The 18,616-nt window shown below is 41.9% G+C and overlaps 1 protein-coding gene across 1 annotated transcript in view; it reads right to left on the bottom strand.

Moving 5' to 3' along the window:
- The window catches only part of LOC126428334 (uncharacterized), a 31,036-nt gene extending 13,380 nt beyond the window's left edge, over positions 1 to 17,656 (bottom strand). The window contains exons 1-2 of the mRNA XM_050090269.1: positions 17,565 to 17,656; positions 4,188 to 4,455 (exon numbers count right to left, since the gene is read on the bottom strand). Coding sequence (XP_049946226.1) covers positions 4,188 to 4,455 — 268 coding nt within the window. The 5' untranslated portion in view covers positions 17,565 to 17,656. The remainder of the gene's footprint in view (positions 1 to 4,187; positions 4,456 to 17,564) is intronic.
- Positions 17,657 to 18,616: the final 960 nt, after the last annotated feature.

Raw genomic sequence — 18,616 nt, 5'->3', positions numbered from 1 at the left:
CGTTCGGCACGAATAGTGGCATCCGCACGATTCAGCATGTTTGGAGCAGTGGCTTTGACAGGACGTCCCGAGTGTGGCTGATCGTGGAGCTCTGTTTCTGCATTTCCTGAGGCTGTAACTTTCTTTACCCATCACCCAACTTTACTCCTATCAACTGCAGCATCGTCGTACACTGCACACAAATGTTTATGATTGTTCACCACGGTTTCTTTTTCTGCACACAAGCATTCGATAAAACCACACTGTTTGTAATGTGAGTCATATGTAGATGCCATTTTGACACTGTACTACGGCTCTGTCACCTGCCAGAACGGTTCGAAACATCATCAGCACACAGAACAAAATTCAAATGTGAAGCACCAACAAGGGCATTTGTCTATGTATATTAATGACTTTTTTTTAAAAAAAAGTTGGGCATTACTTATTGAACGGCCCTCATAACTACAGGCCCTGAGGCACAGCAGCCCCAAATTATATATTACAATAAATTTATCAATAATTGATTTCAGAATTTAAATTATCAGGATGCAATTCGAGTAATTATCACATGAATTTACATATTGAGAGTTAATTTTTTTGGGACTGCTTATACTGACTGATGCTTTTCCAACAGGTAGTAGTTAAGGCTGTGCCTTGAAATTCCGGTTAAGCTCTACATGCCAGAGATCTGGGGGTGTGACTGCTGCAAAATACAGATCTTATGGGCCTCCCAAAGGTTCAGCCATTTCGGCCTATCTGTCCTATGTCACAACTACATGGCATATACACCATGAGCAGAACTTGGAAGTTGCCATATTACATTTTATTTAAGCCCTTATTTGGTGAGTTTTATAAACAGTTATGTACTATAACTTACATACTATGAATAAATGCCATTTCAAATCACAAGCTCATTGAGCATCTCTTGGAAACACATTGTGTTTTGTACAATTTGTTGTAAAAAATTGACAAAAAATGTTGTATTGGTATTTAAAGGATTTTTGTTGTTTTGACATTGTAACTTGCATGTCATCATTCCATTCTACAGCTGATGGTTCTCATTATGCACAATTGTGAATACATTTAATGTTTTTCATAATGGCCACAGTCACCGAAGTGTCTGTTTCTTTGGATAAACATGCACGTCCAAAGGAACTTTGCATCGTAATCAGAATAACACAGGCACCGCAAACTGTATATATTCACTATATCTACAGTTCTTAACTTTATAACAGCTCTCAGAGCCAGAGCGTACATGATGTATATGCCTCAGGTTATCCAGGAAAAAGCCCAATATTTTTTCATGCAAGGAAAACATGGAAATTTTTTAGAATTCTGCAGATTTTTCATTGTTTAAGTTTCCGTTAAATTTTTGTAATTTTGACTGGTAAGAACTGATTCTTCAACAAAGAATTTTACTTTAGCCCACTACTGTGGAATAATACTGCAACAATAAAACAAAAACAAGATAATAACACTAAAATGGAACTTCAGTTTCAGAGAAAATGTGCCATCTGCAACATCAAAAAACAGTGCATACACAAGCATCTACCAACAGCAAAATCTTTCAAAGGCTTTAGGATGAAGACTATGCAATACTCTGAAATAACAAATTGCTTTCCACAAGCATTATGTCACAACTGTTTACATATCTACAGGGTTGAATGAAAATATTGTGAATGATTGTTTGAGAAGTATTGCTTTCAAAGCAAACTCTCTTTTACACAGGATGAATCATTCACATGTGAGAACGTGCATTGAATTTCTTAAATCACGGAGTGTTTGACTGACATTTATAACTTAACACTCAGAACTTGCCACTTAGAAAAATATTTTTCCATTATTTAAAATTTTACTGGCACATTTGTGTTTTATATACCCCACAGAGTATCATACGTTAAAAAAGAGCTAGCTTCGAGGTTAATTCTTCATATTTATTTTAGTTCTTTTATAGATTACAAATTATGCAATAACAATGGCAAAAAGTATAATTAAGCTTCAAAAAAAGTGTGAAATGAGCCCTAGAGCAATTTCACACATAACTGGCTTTTCTATGGAAAAGTCGAAGTGCTCAACAGAACACGAATTCAGCGAGGTAACACACAAAATGTTCAGTGGTGCAGCAGTGAAATCTATCATCGTGCCTGTCATAAATATTCAGCTGTTACAGTTTAAGATTTGTTCTTAGGATCTCACCACACACTTGGAGAAAAGCAGCAAAAAATGTTTGATGACCAATATTAAATGTGAAAGCTTAGCTTTTCTTGTAGCTATACTGAATGTATATTAATTTAAACCATTAACTTTCCCGATTTCTGTTCATGCTACTTAACAGTGATACTGCTATCGGCTGGCAAGATCATATGACATGAGCTGCAATTGGCTGACAAAAGCGCATTGCAATCTCGTTTCCAGTACTTTAGAAGCTGCCGTGTTCTACTTGGTGGAATTCTCACTTATACTTTTTTAATACAAAAATATGCAGCGTACATGTTGACACACATCAATGATCTTTCCAAAATAAGCTGTTTTTTGCTGGGTTTTGTTTCCTTAAGTGCTGGGAAGTTCTACACTGGTGTATAAAACTCATACCATTGAAAGGACTGATAAGTTTTACAGCTGTTTTGGAAAGTCTCTTTTGTTGCAGCACTTAAATCTATACCTGATGTTAAAAATTTCTCTTCTTTAGATACGGTTTCCTTACGATAGCCAGCCTACATTTTATATCCTCTCTACTACGACCATCATCAGTTATTTTGCTCCCAAAATAGCAAAACTCATCTACTATTTTAAGTGTCTCATTTCCTAATCAAATTCCATCAGGACACCTGATTTGATTTGACTACAATCCATTATCCTCGTTTGCTTTTGTTGACGTTCATCTTATATCCTCTTTTCAACACACTGTCCATTCTGTTCGACTGTTTTTCCAGGTCGTTTTCTGTCTCTTGACAGAATTACAATGTCATTGGCAAAACCAAGGTTTTTATTTCTTCTCCCTAAACTTTAATTCCTACTCCAGATTTTTCTTTTGTTTACTTTAATGCTTGCTCAATATACACAGTGAACAACATCCGGAATAGGCTACAATCCTGTCTCACTACCTTCTCAACCATTACTTCCGTTTCGTGCCCCTTCACTCTTCTTACTGCCATCTGGTTTCTGCACAAATTTTAAATAGCCTTTCACTCCATGTATTTGACTCCTGCCATCTTCATGATTTTAAAGAGAGTATTCCAGTCAACAATATCAAAAGCTTTCTCTAACTCCACAAATGCTAGAAATGTAGGTTTGCCATTCCTTAATCTATCTTCTGAGATAAGTCATAGGGTCAATAATGCCTCATGTGTTCCAACATTTCTACGGAATCCAAACTGATCTTCCGAGAATCATACAATGTAGGTTTTCACAGCCGGTGTTGTCTTCAGTTGAAACTTCCGGGCTGAGAGGCCGTGGTCTATATATAAAATTTCCACCTAACGTTTCGTCTCCATCTGCGGGAGACATCTTCTGAAGTCATTCGGCTACTGCCACTGAGGCTAATGGGATGTTCGTGCCAGAATGGTTGTCAAGCACGAACTTGCTTGTTCTAGCATGAACATCCCATTATCATGCGCGCATGTATAGAGAAGCAATAGAGATTCACAAACACCATAACAATTTTAATAGAAAAAAGGAAGTTTTAAAGTTAGACAAAATACGAATGTCGACGTTGCGCCAGCAGAATGACAATCGATTACTCTTAATCGAGAATGATGACGCCTTCCAAAGATAGGCATACTGTCAGCATCACATGACGAATGATGGTGCGCTCTATAAATGCAAGAGTATCTGGAGCCTCAGTGGCAGTAGCCGGATGACCTCAGAAGATGTCTCCCGCAGATGGAGACGAAATGTTAGGTGGAAATTTTATATATTTACCACGGCCTCTCCGCCCAGAAGTTTCAACTGATCTTCCCAGAGATCAGGTTCTACCAGTTTTTCCATTTGTCTGTAAACATGAAAAACTTTTAATTCTTCACCTCGAGTATAGGGTATTTTCACCCTGGAAAAAATGTATTTTTAAGTGGGTAAAAACAGGGAATTTTGTTTTCTTGCCCTCGTACACACCCTGGTGTAGGTGATTAGCTTCTATAACTTTACACAATGTGATATCTTGCCGCTACATGCTAGTGGAAGGAGAGAGAGAGACCAAAGAGTACCCTCACCTGCTGTTTCCTTTGCAGATGTCGCTGGGCTCGGCTCGGCTGGGGGCGAGCCGCCCACGCTGCCGCCAGCTTCGGCCCGCAGGTTGCAGGTGCCGCACTCGTTACCCTCGACGATGACGCAACAGCGGCACTTGCGGTGGCCGCAGGAGTCGCGGACGAACAGGGAGCCCACCCTCCAGAAGTCGCCGCACTGCGGGCACGCCACGGGCTGCGCCCGTCCGGACGGGGGTGCCGATGGGCCCGGCGCAGCCACCGCCGCTGCCGCCATCTGCGGAGGAGACTGACCATTATCAGCTTACTCAGCAATTGGGAATCGTATACGGGTGATCGCTCTTGGTACAACAACCGAGTTAGAAAACTGCTGCGGAAGCAAAGGGAACTTCACAGCAAACATAAACATAGCCAACGCCTTGCAGACAAACAAAAACTACGCGAAGCGGAATGTAATGTGAGGAGGGCCATGCGAGAGGCGTTCAATGAATTCGAAAGTAAAGTTCTATGTACTGACTTGGCAGAAAATCCTAAGAAATTTTGGTCTTATGTCAAAGTGGTAGGTGGATCAAAACAAAATGTCCAGACACTCTGTGACCAAAATGGTACTGAAACAGAGGATAACAGACTAAAGGCCGAAATACTAAATGTCTTTTTCCAAAGCTGTTTCACAGAGGAAGACTGCACTGTAGTTCCTTCTCTAGATTGGCGCACAGATGACAAAATGGTAGATATCGAAATAGATGACAGAGGGATAGAGAAACAATTAAAATTGCTCAAAAGAGGAAAGGCCGCTGGACCTGATGGGATACCAGTTCGATTTTACACAGAGTACGCGAAGGAACTTGCCCCCCTTCTTGCAGCGGTGTACCGTATGTCTCTAGAAGAGCGTAGCGTTCCATAGGGTTGGAAAAGGGCACAGGTCATCCCTGTTTTCAAGAAGGGACGTTGAACAGATGTGCAGAACTATAGACCTATATCTCTAACGTCGATCAGTTGTAGAATTTTGGAACACGTATTATGTTCGAGTATAATGACTTTTCCGGAAACTAGGAATCTACTCTGTAGGAATCGGCATGGGTTTTGAAAAAGACGATCGTGTGAAACCCAGCTCATGCTATTCGTCCACGAGACTCAGGGGGCCATAGACACAGGTTTCCAGGTAGATCCCGTGTTTCTTGACTTCTGCAAGGCGTTCGATACAGTTCCCCACAGTCGTTTAATGAACAAAGTAAGAGCATATGGACTATCAGACCAACTGTGTGATTGGATTGAAGAGTTCCTAGATAACAGAACGCAGCATGTCATTCTCAATGGGAGAAGTCTTCCGAAGTAAGAGTGATTTCAGGTGTGCCACAGGGGAGTGTCGTAGGACCGTTGCTATTCACAATATACATAAATGACCTTGTGGATGACATCGAAAGTTCACTGAGGCTTTTTGTGGATGATGCTGTGGTATATTGAGAGGTTGTAACAATGGAAAATTGTACTGAAATGCAGGAGGATCTGCAGTGAATTGACGCATGGTGCAGGGAATGGCAATTGAATCTCAATGTAGACAAGTGTAATGTGCTGCGAATACATAGAAAGAAAGATCCTTTATCATTTAGCTACAATATAGCAGATCAGCAACTGGAAGCAGTTAATTCCATAAATTATCTGGGAGTACGCATTAGGAGTGATTTAAAATTGAATGATCATATAAAGTTGATCATCGGTAAAGGAAGTGCAGTCCGAAAACAAAGGAAGTAGGTTACAGTACACTTGTTCGCCCACTGCTTGAATACTGCTCAGCAGTGTGGGATCCGGACCAGATAGGGTTGATAGAACAGATAGAGAAGATCCAACGGAGACCAGCGCACTTCGTTACAGGATCATTTAGTAATCGCGAAAGCGTTACGGAGATGATAGATAAACTCCAGTGGGAGACTATGCAGGAGAGACACTCAGTAGCTCAGTACGGGGTTTTGTTGAAGTTTCGAGAACATACCTTCACCGAGGAGTCAAGCAGTGTATTGCTCCCTCCTATGTATATCTCGTGAAAAGACCATGAGGATAAAATCAGAGAGATTAGAACCCACACAGAGGCATACCATCAATCCTTCTTTCCACGAACAATACGAGACTGGAATAGAAGGGAGAACCGATAGAGATACTCAAGGTACTCTCCGCCACACACCGTCAGGTGGCTTGCGGAGTATGGGTGTAGATGTAGATAAATCTGTACCTGAAGGCTGGAAAGTTGCACAAGTCACACTGATATGTGAGAAAGGAAATAGGAGTAATCCACTGACCTACAGACTCGTGTCACTAATGTCGATTTGCAGTAAGATTTTGGAATGTATACCATTTTCGAACATTACCAGCTATCTAAAAGAAATCAGTTTATTGACAAAAAGCCGACATGCAACTAGCTCTTTATTCGCACTAAGTAATGAGTACTGCCAGTAGCAATCTCAAACTGATTCCATATTTCTATATTTCCAGAAGGTTGTCACAATGTTCCTCTTGAGAAACTTCTAATCAGATTGTGTGCCTACAGAATATCGCCTTACTTGTGGCTCCGGATTCATGATTTCCTGTTATAAAGGTTACAGTATGTAGTAATCGATATAAAGTCATCGAGTAAAACGGAAGTGACATCTGGAGTTTCAAAAGGAAGTGTTATAGACCCTCTGTGGTTCCTCATCCACGAGGGTGGTTTGAAAACTTCTCGGAATGGAATAGAAAGAAAGTACCTACATCACTAAAACTTTTTTTTATTTTTCAATGTAGTCTCCTTGTAGATTAATGCACTTGGTCCAACAATGTTCCGGTGCCTTCATCCCATCTTGAAAATGAGTTTCCTCCAGGCCTGCAAAATAGTTGTCAACTCTGGCTATCAGTTCTTCATTTGAAGTGAATCTTCAACCACCAAGAAAAATTTTCAGATGGAAGTCTGACAGAGCCATATCAGGTGAATAAGGCAGGTGTGGCAACAATTCATGCCTTAGTTTGTGTAATTTTTCCATGGCGATGGCACATGTGTGCGGGCACGCATTGTCTTGTCGTAGCTCCCATCTTGCAGATAATTTTATCATTTCTAACTCTTCAAGTGATTACTCTAGGAATATACTACAACCTCCTACGTATCGCTCACATAGGGATTGTGAGGATAAGATTAGATTAATTACAGCATGCGCAGAAACACTTAAACAATGATCCTTTCTGATCTCGATATGTGAATGGAATGGGGAAAAAATGGTAATAGCTGGTACGGTGGGACATACCCTCTTCCATGCACTTAAGAATGGTTTGCAGAGTATCGATACAGATGTCAATAATTCACAATTGACACACAAATTAGTTGTTTGTTGTACCAATATTATCATTGAAGTAATAATATCGTATTTAACTCATTAGCAAGTTAAATGGCAGTGTGATTAATCATAAATGAAAGTAACCAATTTTTGAAAATATATTGTAATAGGGTAGATAAAAAAAATCTTCTCATCAAGTGGCAGCAGGAGAAAAAAAAAATAAAGGTAAAGGAAATGTGCAAGCTTTTGAAGCCAGTGGCTGCTACTTCTAGCAAAAGGGGGAAGGAGAAGGAAGAGGGGTGAAGGGAAAGGACTGGCAAGGTTTAGGAAATGAGGAAAGTTCAGAAAAGTCGTCCAGAACATTGGGTCAGGGCAGACTTATTGGATGGGATGGGAAGGAAAGATTGTTGGAGACTGCACCAGACAAGATTTGAAAACCTGAGAGCTTAAAGGTGGAAGGTAGGTAATAAGCAAAACAAGAGATTACTGACAAATATCATACAGGCCTTAACAAGAGCAAAGTGCATTGTATGTGGTGGTGGTGGTGGTAGTGGCAGTGGAGGGGAGAGGGGAATGGAGGAGGGAGGAATAGACAAGTCAGAAAACAGAATACATACAGTATTAAATGGGAGTGTGGAAGTGAAAAAATGGAACAGCTGCTGAGAAGAAATGCTGAGACAGAAGAAATTAAGAAACATTAATTAACACTATTCAAAAACAAATCTCCCGTTCCTTAACTCTCCAGTCTCCGCCACCTCACAAAGTCCCACCGCCCAGCCACAGAGGAGCATTCCCCTCGTATCTCAGTACCGTCAAGTACTGGAGCAACTGAATTACATTCTCCACCAGGGTTTCAACTACTTCTTGTCGTGCCTGAAGTGAGAAATGTCCTGCCCACTATCCTTCCCACCCCTCCGACAGTAGTATTCTGCCGTCCATCAAAGCTACACAATATACTCATCCATCCCCACACAACCCCTGCTCCCAACCCCTTACCTCATGGCTCACACTCCTGCAATAGACCTAGATGCAGGACTTTTCCCATACATCCTCCCACAATCACCTACTCCAGTTCGGCCACAAACACACCTATCCCATCAAAGGCAGGGCTACCTGTGAAACCTGAGGTCTATAAGCTAAGCTGCAACCACTGTGGGCATGACAATCAACAAGCAGTCTGTCCACATTAATGGCCACCTACAAACTGTGGCCAAGAAACAAGTGGACAACCTTGTTGCTGAGCACGCTGCCAAACATGATTTCCTTCATTTCAATGACTGCTTCACAACCTGTGCCATATGGATCCTTCCCACCAACACCAACTTTTCTGAAATGCTCAGGTGGGAACTTTCCCAACAATATATCCTACGTTCCCATGACCACCCTGGCCCCAACCTTTGTTAGTCACAGTACTCTCCCATCCAGCCCCTTTTCTGTTCCCATTCCAGCACTACACAGCCCTCATTCCTCCATCGCACACAGTCTTTTTACTTCTCTCCTTTCCTGCTTCCCTCCATCTCTCCACTGCCCTCAGTCTAACATCACGATTGCACATAGCTGCCCTACCCTCTTTCTACCTCATCCCTGTGTGCTCCCCAACAGCACATCACTGTCCGCTACCCCCATCCTACTGTCCCTCCCCCTCCTCACCCCCACCAAGTCACCCCTCCCATCATGCACTGGTGGTGCTGCTCGCAGTGTGGCCTCAGCTGCCTGAGACTGCAGTCATGTGTGTGTGAGTTGAGTTTGCGTGAGTGGGTATGTGTGTGTTTGTCAAGTAATTTTGACGAAGGCCTTAGTGGCCAAAAGCTTTATTTGTGACAGTCTTTTTGTTGTGCCTGTCTGTGGCTCACCATCTCCGCTATATGGTGACTGGCAACTTTGCTTTCCACAAAATTATTAATTAACATAAATTAGGGCCAGGTGGGTGGTAAAAATGGAAATGTCGTGTGGCTAGGGCCTCCCGTCGGGTAGACCGTTCGCCTGGTGCAGGTCTTTCGATTTGACGCCACTTCGGCGACCTGCGCGTCGATGGGGATGAAATGATGATGATTAGGACAACACAACACCCAGTCCCTGAGCGGAGAAAATCTCCGACCCAGCCGGGAATCGAACCCGGGCCCTTAGCATTGACAGTCTGTCACGCTGACCACTCAGCTACCGGGGCGGTGGTGAGAACTAAGGACATGTGATGCCAGTTCCCACCAGTTGAGATTTGAGAAACTGCTGTGTCGGGGAAGAATGTTTACATAACAGGCAGTACATGATGTGTCATTTCACAGGTGGCCCTCCCTTTGATAGTGTATGTTTTGACAGCTACAAGGCTGGTATGGGTGGTGGTAGGAGCATGCATAGGGTAAGCCTTGCAGTGGGGACAGTCACAGGGGTAGGAGCCATAGGATAGGGAGATGGGTGCAGAAGGAGCATAGGGTCTGACAAGTATATTGCAGAAACTGAGAGGGCAACAAACAGCTGTTCTAGGTGTGGTGGGCAAAATCTCAGACAGGATGGCTCTCATTTCACAGCACGGTTTTAAGAAGACACATCTTTGTTGAAGTAGCTGGTTAATATTTTCCGAGACCACGATAACGCTGAGTGACGATAGGTGTGCACCTATGTTGTCTTTTGGAGGGGTCAGCAGTATCAGGATTGGATGTGATGGTCTGGGAACTCTGCTTTTGAATTAGGCTGGTGGTGTAATTACATCCAGTGAGGGCGGCATGAGAATGTTTGTGAGCTGCTGTATCTTTTATTTTCTGACCTGTCTATCCACCCCACCACCACCACCTCTACCACACACAACACACTTAGCTCTCTGCTGTTGACAACTCCTGAATGCTATCAGTAACTGCTTGTCCTACTTATTACCCTATCTTCCACCTTTAAACTCTCAGGTTTTCAAATCTTGTCTGGTGCTGTCCCCACCAATTATTCTTCCCTTCTCATCCTATCGAGTAAGTCTACCCTGATCCAGGATCTGGGCGACTTTTCCAACCGCCCCCCCCCCCTTTCCCTAAATCTTGCCAGTCCTTTCCCTTTACCCCTCTTCCTTCCCCTTCAACCCATCTGCCAGAAGAAGGGATCACTGGCTCTGAAAGATTGCACATTTCCTTACCTTCGTATACGATTTCTCCTGCCGCCACTTGGTGAGTAGACTCTTTTTATCAATCCTATTACATTATGCGATCAATTAGAAATATTGTGTAAAAATACCCATAGCTAGCACATATCAATAACAATTAGTTCACGGTGAAATGGCTAAGTTGTTACTTATAGTTACATTTCTCATGAATTTTGTTCTTTTGAAATTGTTAAGAATGACAAAAAACTGTTGACTAAAGCAAAAGAACAGTTAAATATAATTATGTCAGAAATTAGCCTCATGGTGGAATGATACATGTTAATGTTCAATGTTTAACATTCTGAATGTTCTGTAAGTATTTGAAGCAGCACTGTAATATTTCCGCTTAAAGTTATTGTAATACAGCATTTTACACTGAACAGATTGACATTCATTTTATATATTGTGCATGGGCTTCCCTTAACAAAATAACAGCTAATTAGGGAGAAAATTTGGAGTTAAGATTGGTGTCCCTGATTAGAGTGTTGCTGAAGCTTGGAACTCTCTCTGTAAGCTCACTAATATACAGCATGAACAGCAAAATAATGGATCAACAGCCCACACACCAGACTTGTAATCCTGCAGTTCAGCCATACTGTGTGCAACATTCCAGTTTTGTGATTGCCTATTATTAGTCACATAGCTACCTCATTTTTGCAGCAAGAAACTGCTCTCAAGAATGAGTTTATGAAAATAGCAGTTAATCCCTATCTTCTTGTACATGAGGACATTCCTGCATTTGATGAAAGCAGATGGGTCGACAGAAGTGTCCGATCTCACGCGTCGGCTTTGACCCATGACGTAAGGGTGTTGTCATGTGTGACGTCATGTCGGCGCGGAGTTTGCTTTGTGAGTGTGGTGTGTTTGCAGATGTCATCATGTTGTGGTTTGTTGTGCTCTCTGGTGGTATGTTCAGGGTTTTCGTTTGTGTGGTTTAATGGGCTCAGTTTCCTTTTGCTCATTATCCATAATTGTTCGAATGTCGGCTGTGTTTGTAGTGGAATTCGTTTCATTGAGTTAACGATTTTGTGTGAAGGTTAATTTAGTGTTGTTCGCTGTACGTTGTGTGGTAATTTTAGTAAAATTAATCGGATGTTGTTTTTGTTCAGGAATGGATATGACAGATAAAATTAACAGTGCGCAGGTCAAGGGAACTGTTCGATCCCAATGTGTGGCTGTGTATGTTGATATTGGTATCGGGAGATGTTTTTGAGCTATATAGGCCAAGAAAAGTGTTTGATCCTAATTTATGGGATCGGGAGCTGCTGTTGAGCTATATAGGTCAAGGGAAGTGTCTGATTCCAGATGATATTGTGTTTAGTGGTATTTGGGGAGTTTTGTGATGTCGGTTCTTTTCGTCGTTTTGTGTGGTTTTGTATGGGGTTGAGTGTCTAAATTTGTTCATATTTAGTTTGCCCCCACCCAAAAACACCCCATTTCCCGCACTCGTCCCGATAGTGTCATTAGTCTTTTTGTGGGAAGTGTGTATGTTTGTTTTTCGATGTATTTTCATCCTCATAATGTGTACGTAATGACTTTATATGCGCCATATTGGAATCGTGGTTTATGGTCGTTTACGCCATTTTTGTGACGTCATGGGTCAAAGCAGACGGGCGGGATCGGATGCTTCTGCATTTCCAAGCAGATTTCACTCCTGTTATCTGCTTCTACAAGACACAACATTTTTGATGGATGACAGTAACAATAACAGACTTATGGGCTGAAATATGGAAGAACAGCACTATCTGAGAACAGCTCGAGATGCACTGCATCTCATCCTGGCCATCATGTTTTGGAGAGCACTGCAAGACCTGGTCTGTGCAAAACAGAATTAGGACAAACAGTGGAAGATGTACTGACAAAATGTATGATTGTGGTGCAGAATGACAAACTCTTCAGCATATCAATATGTGTACCCAAAATGATCACACCCTGGCAAACCACATGAGTTACCGATGGCACCAAAGACATAAATTATATACACTCAACAACTGGAGATATGTCTGTGGTCTTCTTCACTTTGTAAATACTGTAGATTTAATTAATTTGTAATTAGGACATTTTTTGTGTAGTAAATGTGTATATACAGGATGTCCCACAAGGAATGATGGGCTCTAAAATGCACACCTTTAGAGCTATGAGCACTACTGCATCTTCGATAAGGCAAAACAAATCTCTTCTACTGCCAGCTCTTTGCTTTCCATATTTTGGGAGAAGGTAGTATGGACCAAAACAAGGAAAGATTGTCTATAAACATCGGCTCTAAAATGCGTACCTTACGAGCTTTGAGCACTCCTTTAATAGAAGAGAGATTCATGGAGGTATGTTCCCTCTTTGCAACTAAATGAAAGGCAGTTTGTTTTATGCCACATGCATATTGCTTCTTTTATTTATGAAGCATCTTCAGTGGCCTGTAATAAAAACGCATTATGTAATAGTTACAAGTATGTTACTATCTTAATTTTTCTAATGTAATTATCCTCTTAGTCAGGTTAGGAATACAAGAGAACAACATGAGAAAATGTAACATAGTAACATACGTGAAACTACTCATCCTCCTCCCCCTCCTCATCATCATCATGAACAATTTCCAACCCCAGGCTGGACCTGTTTGGAACATAAGCCACACCATTTAGTCCACTTTTCCCACCATTTTCTGTGTTCACTCTATCCAATCATCACTTCATTTTTCAACACACTCCTCCACACTTTTCAGCCATCAATCCCTCAATGTTCCTCTTGGTCATTCCCTTTGTGTCCCCCCCGGTAGCTGAATGGTCAGCGTGACGGATTGTCAATCCTCTGGGCCCGGGTTCGATTCCCGGCTGGGTCGGGGAATATTCTCCGCCCAAGGACTAGGCGCAATCGAAAAAATGGCTGACACCGAAATAAGTGTCCAAGGAATAGAAAAGCGACTGGAATCAAACAGAGGAAAGTCCACTGGACCTGACGGGATAGCAATTCGATTCTACACAGAGCACGTGAAAGAACTTGCCCCCCTTCTAACAGCCATGTACTGCAAGTCTCTAGAGGAACGGAAGGTTCCAAATGACTGGAAAAGAGCACAGGTAGTCCCAGTCTTCAAGAAGGGTCGTCGAGCAGATGCACAAGACTATAGACCCATATCTCTGACGTCGATCTGTTGTAAAATTTTAGAACATGTTTTTTGCTCACGCATCATGCCGTTTCTGGAAACCCAGAATCTATTCTGTAGGAATCAACATGGTTTCCGGAAACAACGATCGTGTGAGACCCAACTTGCTTTATTTGTTCATAAGACCCAGAAAATATTAGATACAGGCTCCCAGGTAGATGCTATTTTCCTCGACTTCCGGAAGCCGTTTGATACAGTTCCGCACTGTCGCCTGATAAACAGAGTAAGAGCCTACGGAATATCAGACCAGCTGTGTGGCTGGATTGAAGAGTTTTTAGCAAACAGAACACAGCATGTTGTTCTCAATGGAGAGACGTATACAGACGTTAAAGTAACCTCTGGCATGCCACAGGGGAGTGTTATGGGACCATTGCTTTTCACAATATACATAAATAACCTAGTAGATAGTTCCATGCAGCCTTTCGCGGATGATGCTGTAGTATACAGAGAGGTTGCAGCATTAGAAAATTGTAGTGAAATGCAGGAAGATCTGAAGCGGATAGGCACTTGGTGCAGGGAGTGGCAACTGACCCTTAACATAGACAAATGTAATGTACTGCGAATACATAGAAAGAAGGATCCTTTAATGTATGATTATACGATAGCAGAACAAACGCTGGTAGCAGTTACTTCTGTAAAATATATGAGAGTATGCATGCGGAAAGATCTGAAATGGAATCATCATATAAAATTAATTGCTGGTAAGGAGGGTACCAGGTTGAGATTCATTGGGAGAATCCTTAGAAAATGTAGTCCATCAACAAAGGAGGTGGCTTACAAAACAGTTGTTCGACCTATACTTGAGTATTGCTCATCAGTGTGGGATCCGTAGCAGATAGGGTTGATGGAGAAGATAGAGAGGATCCAAAGAACAGTGGCACGTTTCGTCACAGGGTTATTTGGTAAGCGTGATAGTGTTACGGAGATGTTTAGCAAACTCAAGCGTCAGACTCTGCAAGAGAGGCGCTCTGCATCGCGGTGAAGCTTGCTGTCCAAGTTTAGAGAGGGTGCGTTTCTGGATGAGGTATCGAATATATTGCTTCGCCCCACTTATACCCCCCGAGGAGATCACAAATGTAAAATTAGAGAGATTCGAGTGCACACGGAGGCTTTCCGGCAGTCGTTCTTCCTGCGAACCATACGCAACTGGAACAGAAAAGGGAGGTAATGACACTGGCACGTAAAGTGCCCTCTGCCACACACCAGTAGGTGGCTTGTGGAGTATAAATGTAGATGTGGATGTCATCATCCTCATCGACTGCAGCTTGCCGAAGTGGGGTCAAATTGAAAGACCAGCATCCGGTGACCAGTCAGCCTGATGGGGGAGGGGGCGTAGCCATATGATTAAATACATAAATTTCCTTTGTATCTTCTGGGAATCCTCTCTTTTTCCATTCTCTTCAAATGCCCATACCACTTAGCCTTGATGTTTCTATCCTGCTCTACAACAGTTTCTCTTTCAATATTTCCCTCATCCTTTTGTTCCTCATCCTCTCTCCCCTTTTTAGTCCTGTCCTACTTCTGAGAAATTTCATTTCACATACCTATAACGAGCTTACATCTGTTTTCTTAATTACCCACGTCTCAGACGCGTAAGTCAGTATTGGGATGTAGTAACATCTATGTACCACTTCTCTGCTTTTTTGTGAGATGTCTTTGTTCCAAGGCAGGCTCATAACACTTCTCATTTCTTTCACTTCCCTCTAATACACTTCCCAAGTTCTTGACACTTTATACCTTCTTCAATTGTTCACCTCCATTCGGCAACCACCAGTTCTTGAATCTGTGAGCCATATGCCACAGAAACAAATAACTAATGTATTAACAGCAAATTGAATAGAAATTGGTAGAAATTAATCATGCACACACAGATCCAATCAACAAGTTTTTGTGTTTAGGGCAGTTGGAAACTAGAGATGGATGGACAGAGAGGAGCAGAAATGAAAAGAAAAATGGTTGTGAGTGGTTTGGTAAACCAAAACCAAGCATCCAATGTATCTGCAAAGAAAAGCTTACAATCGGTGTGTATTAGCAGCTTTGTAAAATGCAAATGATACATCGAATTTTAATTCAAAAACTGGCAGTTGCTCAGTGAACAATGGAGATGAACATTCCCAGCCCCACAGAACAGATTGGAATGGAAGATATAATTATGACTGCAATGAAAATGAAATGGAGGCAGGAGGAACATGCCATGTGGAAGGCTGCTAGGTGATGGACCATGGTTGTTCTTTGTTGGGAAATACGGAAGTGTCCGATCCCACCCGTCTGCTTTGACCCATGACGTCACATATATGGCGGAAATAAAAACAAACACACACACTTTCCACAAGAAGCCTAATGACACTAACGGGACAAGTGCGGGATATGGGGTGTTTTGAGTGAGGGGCAAACTAAATATAAACAAATTTAGACGCCTTGCGTAGCTACAACGTGTAAGTGAAGACAGCCATGCATGAATACCCACCCACCTCCCCAGGGGTCGTAACCCCTGCAACCCATGGAAGATAAAGATGCTTCAGTAGCTGATTAGTGTTTTTTGTCTTTTAAAAAAAAAAATCTCACGGGATAGAACGAACAGATCAGAAACATAAATATAATAAACTAAAACAGAAATCTGAGGAAACAGATAATTAAAATAAGTAATAAGTGTTTTTAAATTAAAAAAAAAAAAAAAAAAACATCTCACGAGATAGAACGAACAGATCAGAAAATAAAATAAAATAAGATAAAACGGAACTGGAGACAGCCACACTCAGACCAAACTCCGCGCCGTCATGACGTCACACACGACAACACCCTTACGTCACGGGTCAAAGCCGACGCGTTGGATCGGACGCTTCTGTCGACCCCTTTGTTGGATACCAAGAGATGCAAAAACACTACAATGACAGCCTACTTGAAGGTGAGTAGGTGATATTAAAAGACATGCAGGAGCAATATAAAGATGGAAGAGACTCTGCTGAGAGAGTGTGTGTGTGTTTGTGTATGTTTACTGATTTTTTTTTTAGCTTCCAATGTAACTGGTTTTTAATCTGAATCTGCAAATACTACTACTGCCCATCAGACTTTTTAATCTCAAGGATAAACTAAATATTTTAGCAGCTGTCTCGGTTATTGCTATCTATCTATCTTTTGCATCATCTTGAAAGGTTTACAAATTATTGTCCCCTTAAGAACTGCATTTCATCAGTGAATAAAATTAATGCGATGTTGTCGTTTATATTCCCAACCATTTCAATGTATGCCAAGACAGAAGGCTTGGCTGAACCCTATAATGACAAATCGCATTCAGGCTGTTTATACATCGACACCACTGCAGGCCTGCACTCCTCCATCATTCGCAGTTTTTAGATGTCGTAGCTTGGTTCTATATTGATAGACTCTCCGTCATAACACTGTGACAGGCAGACGCAACTTGAAGTAGTGAATCATCATGAGACATTAGGGTGTTCCGACGAAATGAAGCAGTATGCACCACAGTATCTTCCAGTAAGTGTTAAGGAGGTTTCTGCGGAAAACGTCGTAGTTCAAGATTTGAGTTATTTGTATCTTTGAGGGCCACGAATCAGTAAGAACATTTGAAACACATTTTTGATTCTGCGCTACGTTCGTGGCGCAGTTATCTGGTAGTATCAATAACGACGCCGCAAAGGCAATGATGTATGCGGGGCGGGCTGCTTCAATGCATGAAGAAAAACTTCAAGATAAACTTTCACCTGCCAAAACCCGAAACCATCACAACCATACGGTACAAAATCGTGTAAGTAAAAAAATGCCCTGTGACAAGATATAAATGAGTTCAGGTTTACCTCGAAAATGTTATGACAAGACTGTCACCTTCGTACTACGTAAATATCTACATTTTAACTTCTAGGACAGCGTCACTCGGACAATAACAAACGAACTTGCAGAGCACTATCGATACGAAAAGAGAAAAATCGATTTTTGCCTTTCACAAAAATTATTCGATGGGTAAGAGTCGATAGTTGCACTAATTGTCAAATGCAGACTTCGATGAATCAAAACATTGTACGGGAGAAAAATTGCCCTACTGTACAGGTCCCGGTAGTCCGCTTGTCAATGTATGGTGTGATTATTGTTCTGCAACATTTGTGTATGGAGCTAAGGAAAAATAACTGTCCATATGCCCTCGTGCACGGATTAACTTCTTTATACATTCCCGAACATCTGGTTCAAATGGCTCTGAGCTCTATAGGTCTTAGCATCTGAGATCATCAGTCCCCTAGAACTTAGGACAACTTAAACCTAAGGACATCATACACATCCATGCCCGAGGCAGGATTCGAACCTGCGACCTTAGCGGTTGCGCAATTCCAGACTGAAGCGCCTAGAACCTATCGGCCAAAACGGCCGGCCCCGAACGTCTATTTTACGCTTTCGCAAATAAAATAAAACATTAGTAAGGTGAAATGGAATACTAACAAATGTGTTAAAAGTAATCTCCAAAATAACTGCGCAGGCACCATACACAATAGTCAATGGTTCAAATGGCTCTGAGCACTATGGGACTTAACAGCTGTGGTCATCAGTCCCCTAGAACTTAGAACTACTTAAACCTAACTAACCTAAAGACATCACACATATCCATGCCCGAGGCAGGATTCGAACCTGCAACCGTAGCAGTCGCGTGGTTCCGGACGGCGCGCCTAGAACCGCGAGACCACCGCGGCCGGCACACAATAGTCACTTACTTGAGGAAGGTATTATGTTCAGATATTCTGGAGTACACAGTAGTTAAACCACCATTCAAAAAAAAGAGACAAAATAACATGGAAAACTACGGCTACGCTCTGTTCGTCCATCACTTTCAAAAGTATTTGAAAATGTTGTCACGACACAA

The sequence above is a fragment of the Schistocerca serialis genome, chromosome 12 (genome assembly GCF_023864345.2).
Source record: "Schistocerca serialis cubense isolate TAMUIC-IGC-003099 chromosome 12, iqSchSeri2.2, whole genome shotgun sequence".
NCBI lineage: Eukaryota > Metazoa > Arthropoda > Insecta > Orthoptera > Acrididae > Schistocerca > Schistocerca serialis.
This window is presented reverse-complemented; position numbering and strand designations above follow the sequence as displayed.